Consider the following 16,620-nt stretch of genomic DNA (forward strand, 5'->3'; position numbering starts at 1 on the left):
GCTAGCGTAGCTTAATCAAAGTGAAACACTGAAGATGTTTAGATGGGCGTTGAAAAACCCCGCAAGCACAAGGGCTTGGTCCTGACTTTACCTTCAGCTCAAACCAAATTTATACATGCAAGTCTCCGCACCCCCGTGAGAATGCCCTTTATCCCCTGCCCGGGGACAAGGAGCTGGTATCAGGCACGCGCAAAGCAGCCCAGGACGCCTTGTTCAGCCACACCCCCAAGGGTATTCAGCAGTGATAGACATTAAGCAATAAGCGAAAGCTTGACTAGGTTACGGTTTCTAGGGCCGGTTAATCTCGTGCCAGCCACCGCGGTTATACGAGTGGCCCAAGTTGAAAGTTACCGGCGTAAAGAGTGGTTAGGGAAATAATAAACTAAAGCCGAACACCCTCTAGGCTGTTATACGCTTCTGACGGCACGAAGCCCCACTACGAAAGTGGCTTTAATACACCTGAACCCACGACAACTAAGACACAAACTGGGATTAGATACCCCACTATGCTTAGCCATAAACTTTGATATTAACTTACCCCTAATGTCCGCCAGGGAACTACAAGCGTTAGCTTAAAACCCAAAGGACTTGGCGGTGCCTCACACCCACCTAGAGGAGCCTGTTCTTGAATCGATAATCCCCGTTCAACCTCACCACCCCTTGTTAGACCCGCCTATATACCGCCGTCGTCAGCTCACCCTGTGAAGGACTTAAAGTGAGCAAAATGGGCAAAACCCAGAACGTCAGGTCAAGGTGCAGCGTATGGGGTGGGAAGAAATGGGCTACATTACCTATTGCAGGTTACTACGAATGGGGCCGTGAAACCGGCCCCTGAAGGTGGATTTAGCAGTAAGGGGGAAATAGAGAGTTCTCCTGAAGCCGGCTCTGAGGCGCGCACATACCGCCCGTCACTCTCTCCAAGTTCATTCAATTTGGTTCTTAACAAGATAACCGAACAAAGGGGAGGCAAGTCGTAACATGGTAAGTGTACCGGAAGGTGCACTTGGGACAACCGGGGCGTAGCTAAATAGAACAGCATCTCCCTTACTCCGAGAAGACACCCGTGCAAATCGGGTCGCCCTGAGCCAACTAGCTAGCCAAACACTTGGACTAATTTTACAGTATAAATACCCCCTCATAACCTAAAAACTTATGAACAAATCATTTTTCCACCTTAGTACGGGCGACAGAAAAGGACAAATTTGAGCAATAGAGAAAGTACCGCAAGGGAAAGCTGAAAGAGAAATGAAACAACCCATATAAGCACCGCATAGCAAAGATTAAAACTTGTACCTTTTGCATCATGATCTAGCCAGAATACTTAAGCAAAGAGAACTTCAGTTTAAGCCCCCGAAACTGGACGAGCTACTCCGAGACAGCCTATTATAGGGCCTATCCGTCTCTGTTGCAAAAGAGTGGAGAGAGCTCCGAGTAGAAGTGAAATACCTATCGAGTCTAGTTATAGCTGGTTGTTTAGGAAATGAATAGGAGTTCAGCCCTCCGGCTTCTCAAAACCTTAAGATTCTTCTTCTGATGCTAAAGAGAAACCCGAGGAGTTAGTCAAAGGAGGTACAGCTCCTTTGAACCAGGACACAACCTTACAAGGCGGTCAAGGATCATAATTTCTAAGGTATACTGTTTCAGTGGGCTTAAGGGCAGCCACCTGATTAGAAAGCGTTAAAGCTCAGACAGCACGGACCTCTTATTCTGATAGCCTCTCCCCACCCCTAATTTTACTAAACCGCCCCATGCCCCCATGGGAGCGACCCTGCTAGAATGAGTAATAAGAGAGGGCACCCTCTCTCCTTGCACACGTGTATGTTGGACCGGACCCTCCGCCGACAAATAGCGAGCCCAAACCTAGAGGGAATTTTGGACTTCAACATAAACAAGAAAAACCCAAAAATACAATCGTTAACCCCACACAGGAGTGCCTTAAGGAAAGACTAAGAGGGGGAGAAGGAACTCGGCAAACACAAGCCTCGCCTGTTTACCAAAAACATCGCCTCTTGTAGACTAAACATAAGAGGTCCCGCCTGCCCGGTGACCCTGGGTTAAACGGCCGCGGTATTTTAACCGTGTGAAGGTAGCGCAATCACTTGTCCTTTAAATGAAGACCTGTATGAATGGCTAGACGAGGGCTTAGCTGTCTCCTCCCCCCGGTCAATGAAATTGATCTCCCCGTGCAGAAGCGGGGATACTTACATAAGACGAGAAGACCCTATGGAGCTTTAGACACTAGACAGCCCACGTTAAACTTCCCCCGCGAAGAGGAAAAAACATTGTGATCCCTGTCTCTCCTGTCTTCGGTTGGGGCGACCGCGGAGGATAAAAGAGCCTCCATGTGGACCGAGGTTACTAACCTCACAACTTAGAGCTGCAGCTCCAAGCAACAGAAATTCTGACCAAAATGATCCGGCACAGCGCCGATTAACGGAACAAGTTACCCTAGGGATAACAGCGCAATCCTCTCCCAGAGTCCCTATCGACGAGGGGGTTTACGACCTCGATGTTGGATCAGGACATCCTATTGGTGCAGCCGCTAATAAGGGTTCGTTTGTTCAACGATTAAAGTCCTACGTGATCTGAGTTCAGACCGGAGCAATCCAGGTCAGTTTCTATCTATGAAATGATCTTCCCCAGTACGAAAGGACCGGAGAGAAGAGGCCCATGCTCAAGGCACGCCCCACCCTCACCTGCTGAAGGCAACTAAAACAGAAAAGAGGGCATACCCGGGTATGTCAAAGAGTATGACATCCTAGTGTGGCAGGACCTGGAAAATAAGGCCGTTCGCCCGAGGTAGCAAAGTCTGGAAAGTGCTAAAGGTCTAAGCCCTTTCATCAGAGGTTCAAATCCTCTCCCCGGCTATGATCACAGCCCTTTTAACCCACATTATTAATCCCCTCGCCTATATCGTCCCTGTGCTTCTTGCTGTTGCCTTCCTTACCCTTCTAGAACGAAAAGTTCTAGGGTATATACAACTCCGGAAAGGCCCCAACATTGTGGGGCCGTACGGCCTCCTACAACCAATCGCTGACGGGGTGAAACTTTTCATCAAAGAGCCTGTTCGACCCTCCACCTCCTCCCCCTTCCTGTTCCTCGCCACCCCCATATTAGCTCTAACACTCGCCCTTACTCTTTGGGCCCCTATACCTATTCCCTACCCAGTTACTGATTTAAACCTGGGGATTCTCTTTGTACTGGCACTATCTAGCTTGGCTGTTTATTCTATTCTTGGCTCAGGCTGGGCCTCAAATTCAAAATATGCCCTCATCGGGGCCCTACGGGCAGTCGCCCAGACGATTTCATATGAGGTGAGCCTTGGGCTGATCCTCTTAAGTATTATTATCTTCTCCGGGGGCTTTACACTTCAAACTTTTAACGTCACCCAAGAAAGCATTTGGCTCCTTATTCCCGCATGACCTCTCGCCGCAATATGATATATCTCGACTCTTGCCGAAACCAACCGAGCCCCCTTTGACCTAACGGAAGGAGAGTCGGAGCTGGTCTCTGGCTTCAACGTTGAATACGCACGGGGACCCTTTGCTCTATTTTTCTTAGCAGAGTACGCCAATATCCTTCTTATAAATACACTCTCCGCAGTTCTGTTCCTCGGGGCCTCCCACATTCCTTCTTTCCCAGAGCTTACCGCCTGCAATCTGATAACTAAAGCTGCACTTCTTTCCGTGGTTTTCCTCTGGGTTCGTGCCTCTTACCCCCGATTTCGATACGACCAACTCATGCACCTCGTGTGAAAAAACTTCCTCCCTTTGACCCTAGCCCTCGTACTATGGCATCTCGCCCTCCCCATCGCATTCGCCGGATTACCGCCCCAGGTTTAGCCCGGAATTATGCCTGAATGTTTAAGGACCACCTTGATAGGGTGACTTATAAGGGTTAAAGCCCCTTTGATTCCTTAGAAAGAAGGGGTTCGAACCCATCCTCAGGAGATCAAAACTCCTGGTGCTCCCACTACACCACTTTCTAGTAAAGTCAGCTAAACAAGCTTTTGGGCCCATACCCCAAGAATGACGGTGAAACCCCCTCCTTTACTAACACATGAACCCGTACGTCACATCTTTGCTTATTTCAGCCCTCGGGCTGGGGACCGCACTAACCTTTTCTAGCTCCCACTGGCTCCTTGCCTGAATGGGCCTAGAAATTAACACCCTGGCTATCATCCCCCTAATAACTCAAAAACACTCCCCGCGCTCAGTAGAAGCTGCAGCTAAATACTTTATTACACAAGCAGCAGCCGCAGCCACAATTATATTTGCCAGCACCACAAACGCGTGACTAACAGGGTCCTGGGACATTCAACACCTCTCCCACCCCGCATCGGCCACGATAGCATTTATGGCTCTTGCCCTAAAAGTGGGCTTAGCCCCTATTCATTTTTGACTTCCTGAGGTAATTCAAGGGCTCAGCCTTACCACAGGCCTCATTCTCTCCACCTGACAAAAATTAGCCCCATTCGCACTTATTATCCAGATCACTCCTGCATTGAACTCCTCCCTGGTCCTCGGCATGGGTATTGCTTCCACCCTCGTTGGAGGCTGAGGGGGCATAAACCAGACCCAAGTACGTAAAATTCTGGCTTACTCTTCTATCGCCCACCTTGGTTGAATAATCATTATCTCACAAATCTCCCCCTCTTTGGCGCTCCTCGGCCTTACCCTATATATTGTTATGACGACCTCCGCTTTCCTTACCATAAAAGCAAGCGCAGCTTCTAGCCTAAACACTTTAGCCACCGCTTGGACTAAAACCCCCGCCCTGGTCGCTTTGGCCTCTCTGGCCCTCCTTTCCCTGGGAGGCCTACCCCCTCTCTCGGGATTTATGCCTAAATGACTCATCCTTCAAGAAATAACCAAGCAAGGCCTCCCCCTAGTTGCCACTCTTGCAGCCCTAACTGCTTTACTCAGCCTTTTCTTCTACCTACGAATTTGCTATGCCATGGCACTTACTATTTCCCCTAACACCCTAGGAGCAACCCCGTCCTGACGGTTCTCAACCAGTCGGTCCTCCCTCCTCCTAGCGGCCTCTACGATTGGGGCCCTTGGTCTTCTTCCAATCACCCCCTGCTTCCTCTCAACATTCTCCTGAAGCTAGGGGCTTAGGATAGGACTTAGACCGAGGGCCTTCAAAGCCCTAAGCGAGGGTGAGAATCCCTCAGCCCCTGATAAGACTTACAGGACTCTATCCCGCATCTTCTGAATGCAACTCAGACACTTTAATTAAGCTAAAGCCTCCCTAGATGAGAAGGCCTTGATCCTACAAACTCTTAGTTAACAGCTAAGCGCTCTATCCAGCGAGCATTCATCTACTCCCCCGCCGCCGGGGCGGGGCGGGAAAGCCCCGGCAGGCGGTAAGCCTACTTCTTCAGGTTTGCAATCTGACGTGGTCACACCCCAGGGCTTGGTAAGAAGAGGACTCAAACCTCTATATATGGGGCTACAATCCACCGCTTACTTCGGCCATCTTACCTGTGGCAATTACACGCTGATTTTTCTCGACCAACCACAAAGACATTGGCACCCTTTATCTAATCTTTGGGGCCTGGGCAGGGATAGTAGGGACGGCTTTAAGCCTCCTTATCCGAGCCGAGCTAAGCCAACCTGGTGCTCTCCTGGGGGACGACCAGATTTATAATGTTATCGTCACCGCGCACGCTTTTGTTATAATCTTTTTTATAGTAATACCGATTATGATCGGCGGGTTTGGCAACTGGCTCATCCCCCTTATGATTGGGGCCCCAGATATGGCCTTCCCTCGCATAAATAATATGAGCTTCTGACTTTTACCTCCCTCCTTTCTTCTTCTCTTAGCTTCTTCCGGGGTTGAAGCAGGCGCCGGGACTGGTTGAACAGTCTATCCCCCACTTGCTGGCAATTTGGCCCACGCGGGAGCTTCCGTAGATTTAACAATTTTCTCTCTTCACCTTGCGGGGATCTCCTCTATTCTCGGGGCAATTAACTTTATTACAACCATTATTAATATGAAGCCTCCTGCCATCTCCCAGTACCAGACCCCCTTATTTGTCTGAGCCGTCCTGATTACGGCCGTCCTTCTTCTCCTTTCCCTCCCAGTACTGGCTGCTGGGATTACTATACTTCTAACAGACCGAAACCTAAACACTACTTTCTTTGACCCTGCCGGAGGAGGGGACCCCATCCTGTATCAGCATCTATTCTGATTCTTTGGGCACCCAGAGGTCTACATTCTCATTCTCCCCGGGTTTGGAATAATCTCCCACATTGTGGCCTACTACTCATGCAAAAAAGAACCATTCGGGTACATGGGCATGGTCTGAGCTATGATGGCTATAGGCCTCCTCGGCTTCATCGTTTGAGCCCATCACATGTTTACCGTGGGGATGGATGTTGACACTCGAGCATACTTTACTTCCGCCACAATAATTATGCCCATCCCTACAGGTGTGAAAGTCTTCAGCTGACTGGCCACCCTTCACGGGGGCTCAATCAAATGGGAGACCCCTCTCCTGTGGGCCCTAGGCTTTATTTTCCTATTCACAGTAGGGGGACTAACTGGGATCGTCCTGGCCAATTCGTCCCTAGATATTGTCCTCCATGACACCTACTATGTAGTAGCCCACTTCCATTACGTTCTTTCTATGGGGGCTGTATTTGCAATTCTTGCTGCCTTCGTACACTGGTTCCCCCTATTTTCGGGGTACACCCTCCACAGCACCTGAACCAAAATCCACTTTGGGATTATGTTCGTGGGGGTCAATCTAACCTTCTTCCCCCAACACTTCCTTGGTCTTGCAGGAATGCCACGACGATACTCTGACTACCCGGACGCCTATACCCTTTGAAACACCGTTTCCTCTATCGGATCCCTAATCTCCCTGGTGGCTGTAATTATGTTCCTTTTCATCCTCTGGGAAGCATTTGCTGCTAAACGAGAGGTTATGTCTGTTGAGCTAACCTCCACAAATGTGGAGTGGCTTCATGGCTGCCCTCCTCCTTACCACACATTCGAGGAGCCGGCATTTGTCCAAGTCCAAACCAACTAACGAGAAAGGGAGGAATTGAACCCCCATCTGCTGATTTCAAGTCAACCACATAGCCACTCTGTCACTTTCTTCCATAAGACACTAGTTAAATTTGTTATAACATTGCTTTGTCAAGGCAAAACTGTGGGTTAGAGCCCCGCGTGTCTTGAGCCCTAGGCTATAATGGCACATCCCTCTCAACTAGGATTCCAAGACGCGGCCTCCCCAGTGATAGAAGAACTCCTTCATTTCCACGACCATGCTTTAATAATTGTCCTTCTAATTAGCACCCTCGTTCTTTACATTATTGTAGCGATAGTTTCTACTAAACTAACTAACAAGTATATTTTAGACTCCCAAGAGATTGAAATTATCTGAACAGTCCTCCCTGCTGTAATCTTAATTCTTATCGCCCTTCCTTCCCTCCGGATTCTTTACCTGATGGACGAGATTAATGACCCCCACCTGACAATCAAAGCTATGGGCCATCAATGATACTGAAGCTATGAATATACTGACTATGAAGACCTAGGCTTCGACTCCTACATGATCCCCACCCAAGACCTCATCCCTGGCCAATTCCGACTCCTAGAAGCAGATCACCGAATGGTAGTACCCGTAGAGTCCCCCATCCGAGTTCTCGTATCTGCCGAAGACGTCCTACACTCCTGAGCCGTGCCCGCCCTGGGCGTGAAAATAGACGCGGTCCCAGGACGACTTAACCAAACAGCCTTTATTGCCTCTCGCCCTGGTGTGTTCTATGGGCAATGCTCAGAAATCTGCGGAGCTAACCATAGCTTTATGCCTATCGTAGTAGAAGCAGTCCCTCTAAAACACTTTGAAAATTGATCCTCCATAATGCTTGAAGACGCTTCACTAAGAAGCTAAACTGGGAGAGAGCGTTAGCCTTTTAAGCTAAAGATTGGTGGCCCCCAACCACCTTTAGTGACATGCCTCAACTCAACCCCGCCCCGTGATTTGCCATCCTGGTTTTCTCGTGACTGGTTTTCCTCACCTGTTATCCACCCAAAGTCCTTGGGCATGTCTTTTCTAATGAGCCCACAGTTCAAAGCGCTGAAAAAGCCAACCCCGAATCCTGAAACTGACCATGACACTAAGCTTCTTTGATCAATTTATAAGCCCCGTATTTATAGGAATCCCCCTTATAGCCTTAGCTCTCACCCTCCCCTGAATTCTATTCCCCACCCCCACGGCCCGCTGATTAAACAACCGCCTTCTGACCCTTCAAGGGTGGTTTATTAACCGCTTTACCCAGCAGCTCCTTCTTCCGCTTAATGTTGGCGGTCATAAATGGGCCACAATTTTAACCTCCCTCATGCTATTCTTAATCACCCTTAATATGCTCGGCCTTCTTCCGTATACCTTTACCCCCACAACCCAGCTCTCTCTTAACATGGGACTTGCTGTCCCTCTATGATTAGCAACTGTAATTATCGGGATGCGAAATCAACCTACAGCAGCCCTAGGGCATCTTTTACCAGAAGGTACGCCTGTGCCCCTTATCCCCGTCCTCATCATCATCGAAACGATTAGCTTATTTATCCGACCTCTCGCCCTAGGGGTTCGACTCACTGCTAACCTTACGGCTGGTCACCTTTTAATTCAACTGATTGCCACAGCTGCCTTCGTCCTTCTTCCCCTTATGCCTACGGTTGCGATCCTTACCTCCGTCGTCCTATTCCTACTCACCCTTCTTGAAGTAGCTGTGGCTATAATTCAAGCTTATGTATTTGTCCTTCTAATGAGCCTCTACCTACAAGAAAACGTCTAATGGCCCACCAAGCACACGCATTCCACATAGTTGACCCAAGCCCCTGGCCCCTAACTGGCGCAATCGCCGCCCTCCTGATAACCTCAGGTCTCGCAATTTGATTCCATTTTCACTCTGTCGTTCTTATAGTAGCGGGAACCACACTTCTTCTTCTTACTATGTACCAGTGATGACGAGACATTATTCGTGAGGGGACATTTCAAGGACATCACACCCCTCCTGTTCAAAAAGGCCTCCGATATGGAATAATCCTGTTCATTACATCAGAAGTCTTCTTCTTCCTAGGCTTTTTCTGAGCATTCTATCATGCTAGCCTTGCCCCAACCCCCGAGCTTGGCGGCTGCTGACCCCCCACAGGTATCACTACACTGGACCCCTTTGAAGTCCCCCTCCTGAATACCGCGGTTCTCCTGGCATCCGGAGTAACTGTAACATGAGCACACCATAGTATTATAGAAGGAGAACGTAAGCAAGCTATTCACTCCCTTACCCTAACCATCCTCCTAGGCTTTTACTTCACCTTCCTTCAAGGCTTAGAGTACTATGAAGCACCCTTCACAATCGCAGACGGCGTCTATGGCTCTACTTTCTTTGTAGCTACCGGCTTCCACGGCCTTCACGTAATTATTGGCTCGACCTTTCTTGCCATCTGCCTCCTCCGCCAAATCCAATACCACTTCACATCAGAACACCACTTCGGCTTCGAGGCCGCTGCCTGATATTGACACTTTGTAGACGTCGTCTGACTTTTCCTCTACGTCTCCATCTACTGATGAGGCTCATAATCTTTCTAGTATTAACCCAGTATATGTGACTTCCAATCACTCGGTCTTGGTGAAAATCCAAGGAAAGATAATGAATTTAATCTCTTCTGTAATTTTTATTACTGTCTTACTTTCAACAGTCTTAGCCATTGTATCTTTCTGACTCCCCCAGCTTAACCCCGATGCTGAGAAGCTTTCACCATACGAATGCGGGTTTGACCCCCTTGGCTCCGCCCGGCTTCCCTTCTCCTTACGGTTCTTCCTCATCGCCATCCTTTTCCTCCTCTTCGACTTAGAAATTGCCCTCCTCCTTCCCCTCCCCTGAGGGGACCAACTGGCTGCCCCTGCCATCACTCTTACCTGGGCCGTGGCTGTCCTAGCCCTGCTCACCTTAGGCTTAATCTACGAATGAGTACAAGGGGGCTTAGAGTGGGCCGAATAGACGGTTAGTCCAAAAAAAGACCTTTGATTTCGGCTCATATAACCGCGGTTTAAGTCCGCGACTGTCTTATGACCCCTACACACTTCAGCTTTACTTCAGCTTTTATTCTTGGACTTATAGGACTAGCTTTCCACCGCACCCACCTTCTCTCCGCCCTCTTGTGCCTTGAAGGAATGATGCTGTCACTTTATATCGCCCTCTCCATTTGGGCCCTCCAAACCGAAGCGACAGGGTTTTCATCTGCCCCTATGCTACTTTTAGCTTTCTCCGCTTGTGAGGCTAGCGCAGGCTTAGCTATCCTGGTAGCAACTGCCCGGACTCACGGCACCGACCGCCTCCAAAGCTTAAACCTCCTCCGATGCTAAAAATCCTTATCCCAACAATTATGTTATTCCCCACGATCTGGTTGACCCCAGCAAAATGGCTATGGCCAACCTCAGCGGCTCAAAGCCTAATCATTGCCCTAGCCAGTATGTCCTGACTAAAATGAACCTCAGAAACCGGGTGGTCCACTTCTAATCTTTATTTAGCCACTGACCCCCTTTCTACCCCCCTCTTGGTCCTTTCTTGTTGACTCCTCCCCCTAATAATCCTTGCGAGCCAAAACCACATCTCCCCGGAACCGATTAATCGCCAACGAACCTATATTTCTTTAATGGCCTCCCTACAAATATTCCTTATCCTCGCTTTTGGGGCAACTGAAATTATTATGTTCTATGTAATGTTTGAAGCCACCCTAGTACCCACCCTAATTATTATTACCCGATGAGGGAACCAAGCAGAACGACTGAACGCGGGCACCTACTTCTTGTTCTATACCCTAGCAGGCTCCCTCCCACTTCTCGTGGCCCTCCTTCTCCTTCAAAACGAGACGGGCACCCTTTCACTTATCACACTGCAATACTCTCAACCCCTACAGCTCTCAACCTGGGGGGACAAACTATGATGAGTGGGCTGCTTATTAGCTTTCCTGGTAAAAATGCCCCTCTACGGTGTCCACCTTTGGCTCCCTAAAGCCCATGTTGAAGCCCCTATTCGCGGCTCCATAGTTCTAGCTGCTGTCCTCCTAAAACTAGGAGGCTACGGCATAATACGAATGATGCTCATGTTAGACCCCCTTTCTAAAGAGCTTGCTTACCCGTGTATTGTGTTAGCCCTCTGAGGCGTAATTATGACAGGATCTATTTGTCTACGACAAACAGACCTAAAGTCCCTCATTGCCTACTCTTCTGTAAGCCACATGGGCCTTGTTGCAGGCGGAATCCTGATTCAGACCCCCTGAGGTTTCACGGGGGCAATTATTCTTATGATCGCCCACGGGTTAGCATCGTCAGCTCTCTTCTGTCTGGCCAACACAGCCTATGAGCGCACACACAGCCGAACGATACTTTTAGCGCGGGGCCTACAGATAGTCCTCCCCCTTATAACCACTTGATGATTTATTGCTAACCTGGCCAACCTGGCCCTACCCCCTCTCCCCAATCTTATGGGGGAATTGATAATTATTACGGCTATATTCAACTGATCTTACTGAACCCTTGTCATTACTGGCGTTGGCACTCTAATTACTGCAAGCTACTCTCTTTACCTCTTCTTGACTTCTCAACGTGGCCCCCTACCCGCCCATATTATCTCCCTCGAGCCCTCCCACACACGAGAACACCTCCTTCTCACCCTACACCTTCTCCCCATCATCCTACTAGTACTTAAGCCAGAGCTGATATGAGGATGATGCTTCTGTAAATATAGTTTAAGAAAAACACTAGATTGTGATTCTAGTAACAGGGGTTAGAATCCCCTTATTCACCGAGAGAAGCCCGACGGCAATAGAGACTGCTAATCTTCTACCCTTACGGTTAAACCCCGTAGTTCACTCGCGCTCCTAGAGGATGACAGCTTATCCGTTGGTCTTAGGAACCAAAAACTCTTGGTGCAAATCCAAGTAGCAGCTATGCACCTCACCTCCACCATCTTAAGTTCCTCCCTATTATTAATTTTTGCCCTCCTCCTCTACCCTTTACTGACTACGCTAAATGCCTCACCAGCTCATAAAGAGTGGGCCCTCACACATGTGAAAACGGCGGTCAAAGCCGCATTTCTGGTCAGCCTTCTCCCCCTCTTCATTTTCCTCAACAGCGGAGCCGAAACAATCGTCACTGCCTGGCAATGAATAAACACCCTCTCTTTCGACATTAACTTTAGTTTTAAATTTGACCACTATTCCATTATCTTCACCCCCGTTGCCCTTTACGTCACCTGGTCCATCCTTGAGTTTGCCTCTTGATACATACACGCTGACCCAAACATAAACCGGTTTTTCAAATACCTCCTCCTTTTTCTAGTGGCAATAATTATTTTAGTCACAGCTAATAACATGTTCCAATTCTTCATCGGGTGGGAGGGAGTAGGAATTATATCTTTTCTGCTGATCGGCTGATGGTACGGACGGGCAGATGCCAACACAGCAGCCCTTCAGGCTGTTATTTATAACCGTGTCGGAGATATTGGCCTTATCCTCAGCATAGCATGATTTGCTATAAAACTCAACTCCTGAGAAATACAACAAATGTTCGCATCCTCTCAAGGCCTTGACCTTACTTTACCCCTAATAGGGCTCATCTTGGCCGCAACCGGAAAATCCGCACAATTTGGCCTTCACCCCTGACTTCCTTCCGCAATGGAAGGCCCCACGCCAGTATCTGCCCTACTTCACTCTAGCACTATGGTCGTTGCTGGTATTTTCCTACTAATTCGAACTAGCCCTCTAATAGAAAACAACCCCACAGCCCTCACTACCTGCCTTTGCCTGGGCGCCTTGACCACCCTTTTCACTGGTACATGTGCTCTGACCCAAAACGACATCAAGAAAATTGTTGCTTTCTCCACTTCAAGCCAGCTAGGGCTTATAATGGTTACCATTGGCCTCAATCAACCTCAGCTTGCCTTTCTTCACATTTGTACACATGCATTCTTTAAAGCCATACTTTTCTTATGTTCCGGGTCTATTATTCACAGCCTTAATGATGAGCAGGACATTCGTAAAATGGGGGGCCTCCACAACCTCACCCCCTTCACTTCTTCCTGCCTAACTATCGGGAGCTTAGCCCTTACGGGCACCCCCTTCCTAGCAGGTTTCTTCTCCAAAGATGCCATTATTGAAGCCTTAAACACATCATACCTTAACGCCTGAGCCCTAGCCCTTACCCTCCTAGCCACCTCCTTCACGGCAATCTACAGCCTTCGGGTTGTCTACTTTGTTTCCATGGGCCACCCTCGCTTCCCAGCCTTGTCACCAATTAATGAAAACAACCCTTCTGTAATTAACCCTATCAAACGCCTCGCCTGAGGAAGCATTATTGCCGGGCTCGTCATTACCTCAAACTTCCTTCCCTCTAAAACCCCTGTAATAACCATACCACCCCTCCTGAAACTCAGTGCCCTTATCGTCACTGTAACTGGCCTTCTAGTTGCCTTGGAGCTTGCTTCCTTAACCTCAAAACAGTTCAAAGTTACCCCCGCCCTTTCCCTCCACAATTTCTCCAACATGCTTGGATTTTTCCCCACAACCATCCACCGCTCTCTCCCCTTCCTAAACCTATCTCTGGGCCAAGCTATCGCGAGCCAGATAGTCGATCAAACATGATTTGAAAAGGCCGGGCCCAAAGCGATATCTGCTATTCACCTCCCAGCAGCAACCGCCACCACAGACCTTCAACAAGGCATGATTAAAACCTACCTGGCCTTGTTCTTCCTTACGATCACCCTTGCCGTTATTCTTGCCTTAATCTAAACCGCCCGCAAAGCCCCTCGGCTTAACCCCCGAGTTAGCTCAAGGACTACAAACAAAGTCAATAAGAGGACCCCCGCACACGCCACCAGAACGCCGCCCCCAGAAGAAAACATGAGAGCTACCCCACTTGAATCCCCCCGCAGCACAGAGAGCTCCTTAAGCTCGTCTACCACCACCCAGGAAGTCTCAAACCACCCCCCAGACACCCACCCCGCCGTCATCACAACCACTAAGAGGTAGCTCACTACATACCCTAGAACAGACCAGTCGCCCCACGCCTCCGGGTATGGCTCTGCAGCTAAAGCCGCAGAGTATGCAAACACGACCAGTATCCCCCCCAAATAGATTAAAAAAAGGACTAAGGACAGAAAGGACCCCCCGCACCCCACTAAAACACCACACCCCGCTCCAGCTGCCACCACCAACCCTAGCGCAGCAAAGTACGGGGCGGGATTAGATGCCACAGCAATTAAGCCCAAAACTAACCCAAATAAAAATAAAGACACAAAATAAGTCATAATTCCTGCCAGGACTTTAACCAGGACCAGTGACTTGAAAAACCACCGTTGTTAATTCAACTACAAGAACCTTAATGGCCAACCTTCGGAAAACCCACCCCCTCCTAAAAATTACCAATGACGCCCTAGTTGATCTACCTGCACCCTCCAATATTTCTGTGTGATGAAATTTTGGCTCCCTTCTCGGGCTCTGCCTAATTATTCAAATCCTCACAGGCCTATTTCTAGCTATACACTATACTGCCGAGACTGCCACAGCCTTCTCCTCCGTCGTTCACCTCTGCCGAGATGTCAACTACGGCTGATTAATTCGGAACATGCACGCTAACGGAGCATCCTTCTTCTTTATCTGTATTTATCTTCATATTGGCCGAGGGCTCTACTACGGCTCTTTCCTTTACAAAGAAACCTGAAACATCGGCGTAGTTCTCCTCCTTTTGGTTATAATAACTGCCTTTGTGGGCTATGTCCTTCCCTGAGGACAAATGTCATTCTGAGGTGCGACAGTAATTACCAACCTTCTCTCAGCTGTTCCTTACATGGGCCTAGACCTAGTCCTTTGGCTATGAGGGGGCTTCTCAGTTGATAGCGCCACCTTGACCCGATTCTTTGCTTTCCACTTCATTCTACCCTTTATCATCGCTGCGGCAACTGTGCTCCACCTCCTCTTCCTCCACCAGACAGGGTCTAATAACCCAGTAGGTCTTAACTCAGACGCAGACAAAATCCCCTTTCACTCCTACTTTATTATTAAAGACCTGCTAGGGTTTATGGCCCTCTTCCTGGCCCTCGTATCCTTGGCCCTGTTCGCCCCCAACCTCTTGGGAGACCCAGACAACTTCACAGCAGCCAACCCCCTGGTTACGCCCCCTCATATTAAACCTGAGTGATATTTCCTCTTCGCCTACGCAATTCTCCGCTCCATCCCTAATAAGCTAGGAGGGGTTCTAGCCCTCTTATTTTCTATCCTCGTTCTTATACTTGTCCCACTTCTACACACTTCAAAACAACGAGGACTGACTTTCCGACCCTTCACGCAACTCCTCTTCTGAGCCCTCGTAGCAGACGTAGTTATCCTGACCTGAATTGGAGGGATGCCTGTAGAACACCCATTTATTGAAATTGGTCAAGTAGCCTCAGTAATTTACTTCTCCATTTTCTTAGTCCTCTCCCCCCTCGCAGGGTGGGCTGAGAACAAGTCCCTTAAATGAGCCTGCATCAGAAGCGCAATGTCAGAGCGCCGGTCTTGTAAGCCGGAGGCTGGAGGTTAAAATCCCCCCTTTTGCTCAGAGGAGAGAGAATCAAACTCCCACCCTTAACTCCCAAAGCTAAGATTCTCGGTTAAACTACCCCCTGCGGCCCCTGCGGCCCCTGCGGCCCTTAGAAAGCCCCCTTCCCCCCCCCCCGCGCTCGCGCGGCCGTTAGGGATGTCCTTCTACAGCAAATATGCCAGGTGCATATTATGCATAATATTACATATATGCCTTTAACCATATTTATGTATAATAACCATATATTTATTGTAACCACTCAAGGAACATGACTATCAAGACACACATAGACTAACAAAAAATTTATCACCATCTATAATGCGCGAGACCGAACCAAATAGATTTATCCACTTAACTTCTTCTAAACAGTTTCCTCGCTTTAAGCGTCACTATGGCAATAGTGCCCTGATGAGCAGTAAGAAACCACCAACCAGTCGCATGAAGCGCATATCATGAATGATAGGGTCAGGGACAACCATTCGTGGGGGTAGCTATTTAATGATCTATTACTGGCATCTGGTTCCTATTTCAGGGCCATACACCGGCTTAACCCTCCCTTCAATGAATTATCCTTACATCACGATGGTGGAGTCCTAACGACTCGTTACCCACCAAGCCGGGCGCTCTTTTATATGCATAACGTTGTCTTTTTTTTCTCTTCCTTTCACTTTGCATTTCCAAGCGCATCCTAATGTTAAGTAGTGAAGGTTGAACTGGACCTTGCCCAAGCATTATGTATGAAAAGTTAAAGGATATTCATCGATATAACAACATAAGTGATATCAAGTGCATAAAGACCCTGTCGCTCTAGCAGTTTACCGTTCTTGTCCCCCTTGGCTTCCGCGCGTTAAACCCCCCTACCCCCTTAGTCCTGACATTGCATTGTTTCTTGTTAAACCCCTAAACCAAGAAGCTCCGAAAAGGACTTTTAATTTAAATTCACCTTACATTTTGTGGTAAGCTAAACTTCGCGATAAATTCACCGATGAATTTTTACTTAACATAGTGATTCCTGGCGTGTTTTT

General features: G+C 48.6%; 13 protein-coding genes across 13 annotated transcripts, besides 25 other annotated features; 12 read left to right on the forward strand and 1 right to left on the reverse strand. All coding sequences in view use genetic code 2, as the record gives it.

Annotated features, from left to right (window-relative positions):
* Positions 1 to 68, forward strand: a tRNA (tRNA-Phe).
* Positions 69 to 1,013, forward strand: an rRNA (s-rRNA).
* Positions 1,014 to 1,084, forward strand: a tRNA (tRNA-Val).
* Positions 1,085 to 2,790, forward strand: an rRNA (l-rRNA).
* A 5-nt stretch (positions 2,791 to 2,795) lies between these two features.
* Positions 2,796 to 2,869, forward strand: a tRNA (tRNA-Leu).
* Positions 2,868 to 3,838, forward strand: gene-GeneID:10322912 (ND1). The gene has a single exon. A coding segment is annotated over exon 1 (971 nt).
* Positions 3,839 to 3,845: 7 nt separating this feature from the next.
* Positions 3,846 to 3,917, forward strand: a tRNA (tRNA-Ile).
* Positions 3,918 to 3,987, reverse strand: a tRNA (tRNA-Gln).
* Positions 3,987 to 4,055, forward strand: a tRNA (tRNA-Met).
* Positions 4,056 to 4,059: 4 nt separating this feature from the next.
* On the forward strand, positions 4,060 to 5,110 carry gene-GeneID:10322900 (ND2). The gene has a single exon. A coding segment is annotated over exon 1 (1,051 nt).
* Positions 5,111 to 5,182, forward strand: a tRNA (tRNA-Trp).
* A 1-nt stretch (position 5,183) lies between these two features.
* Positions 5,184 to 5,252, reverse strand: a tRNA (tRNA-Ala).
* Position 5,253: 1 nt separating this feature from the next.
* Positions 5,254 to 5,326, reverse strand: a tRNA (tRNA-Asn).
* A 27-nt stretch (positions 5,327 to 5,353) lies between these two features.
* Positions 5,354 to 5,418, reverse strand: a tRNA (tRNA-Cys).
* Positions 5,419 to 5,486, reverse strand: a tRNA (tRNA-Tyr).
* A 2-nt stretch (positions 5,487 to 5,488) lies between these two features.
* Positions 5,489 to 7,039, forward strand: gene-GeneID:10322901 (COX1). Its single transcript has one exon. The coding sequence runs from the start codon at positions 5,489 to 5,491 to the stop codon at positions 7,037 to 7,039; it is 1,551 nt and encodes a 516-aa protein (YP_004300499.1).
* Positions 7,040 to 7,110, reverse strand: a tRNA (tRNA-Ser).
* A 4-nt stretch (positions 7,111 to 7,114) lies between these two features.
* Positions 7,115 to 7,187, forward strand: a tRNA (tRNA-Asp).
* Positions 7,188 to 7,201: 14 nt separating this feature from the next.
* On the forward strand, positions 7,202 to 7,892 carry COX2 (cytochrome c oxidase subunit II). Its single transcript has one exon. A coding segment is annotated over exon 1 (691 nt).
* Positions 7,893 to 7,967, forward strand: a tRNA (tRNA-Lys).
* Position 7,968: 1 nt separating this feature from the next.
* On the forward strand, positions 7,969 to 8,136 carry gene-GeneID:10322903 (ATP8). The gene has a single exon. The coding sequence runs from the start codon at positions 7,969 to 7,971 to the stop codon at positions 8,134 to 8,136; it is 168 nt and encodes a 55-aa protein (YP_004300501.1).
* Positions 8,127 to 8,810, forward strand: gene-GeneID:10322904 (ATP6). The gene has a single exon. The coding sequence runs from the start codon at positions 8,127 to 8,129 to the stop codon at positions 8,808 to 8,810; it is 684 nt and encodes a 227-aa protein (YP_004300502.1).
* On the forward strand, positions 8,810 to 9,594 carry gene-GeneID:10322905 (COX3). Its single transcript has one exon. A coding segment is annotated over exon 1 (785 nt).
* Positions 9,595 to 9,665, forward strand: a tRNA (tRNA-Gly).
* On the forward strand, positions 9,666 to 10,014 carry gene-GeneID:10322906 (ND3). Its single transcript has one exon. A coding segment is annotated over exon 1 (349 nt).
* Positions 10,015 to 10,084, forward strand: a tRNA (tRNA-Arg).
* Positions 10,085 to 10,381, forward strand: gene-GeneID:10322907 (ND4L). The gene has a single exon. It carries the CDS (start codon positions 10,085 to 10,087, stop codon positions 10,379 to 10,381), a length of 297 nt encoding a protein of 98 aa, YP_004300505.1.
* Positions 10,375 to 11,755, forward strand: gene-GeneID:10322908 (ND4). The gene has a single exon. A coding segment is annotated over exon 1 (1,381 nt).
* Positions 11,756 to 11,824, forward strand: a tRNA (tRNA-His).
* Positions 11,825 to 11,893, forward strand: a tRNA (tRNA-Ser).
* Positions 11,894 to 11,967, forward strand: a tRNA (tRNA-Leu).
* On the forward strand, positions 11,968 to 13,806 carry gene-GeneID:10322909 (ND5). Its single transcript has one exon. The coding sequence runs from the start codon at positions 11,968 to 11,970 to the stop codon at positions 13,804 to 13,806; it is 1,839 nt and encodes a 612-aa protein (YP_004300507.1).
* gene-GeneID:10322910 (ND6) lies at positions 13,803 to 14,324 on the reverse strand. The gene has a single exon. It carries the CDS (start codon positions 14,322 to 14,324, stop codon positions 13,803 to 13,805), a length of 522 nt encoding a protein of 173 aa, YP_004300508.1.
* Positions 14,325 to 14,394, reverse strand: a tRNA (tRNA-Glu).
* Positions 14,395 to 14,398: 4 nt separating this feature from the next.
* On the forward strand, positions 14,399 to 15,539 carry gene-GeneID:10322911 (CYTB). Its single transcript has one exon. A coding segment is annotated over exon 1 (1,141 nt).
* Positions 15,540 to 15,611, forward strand: a tRNA (tRNA-Thr).
* Positions 15,612 to 15,681, reverse strand: a tRNA (tRNA-Pro).
* Positions 15,682 to 16,620: a D loop (control region).

The sequence above is a fragment of the mitochondrial genome of Osmerus mordax, assembly GCF_038355195.1.
Source record: "Osmerus mordax mitochondrion, complete genome".
NCBI classification, from domain to species: domain Eukaryota; kingdom Metazoa; phylum Chordata; class Actinopteri; order Osmeriformes; family Osmeridae; genus Osmerus; species Osmerus mordax.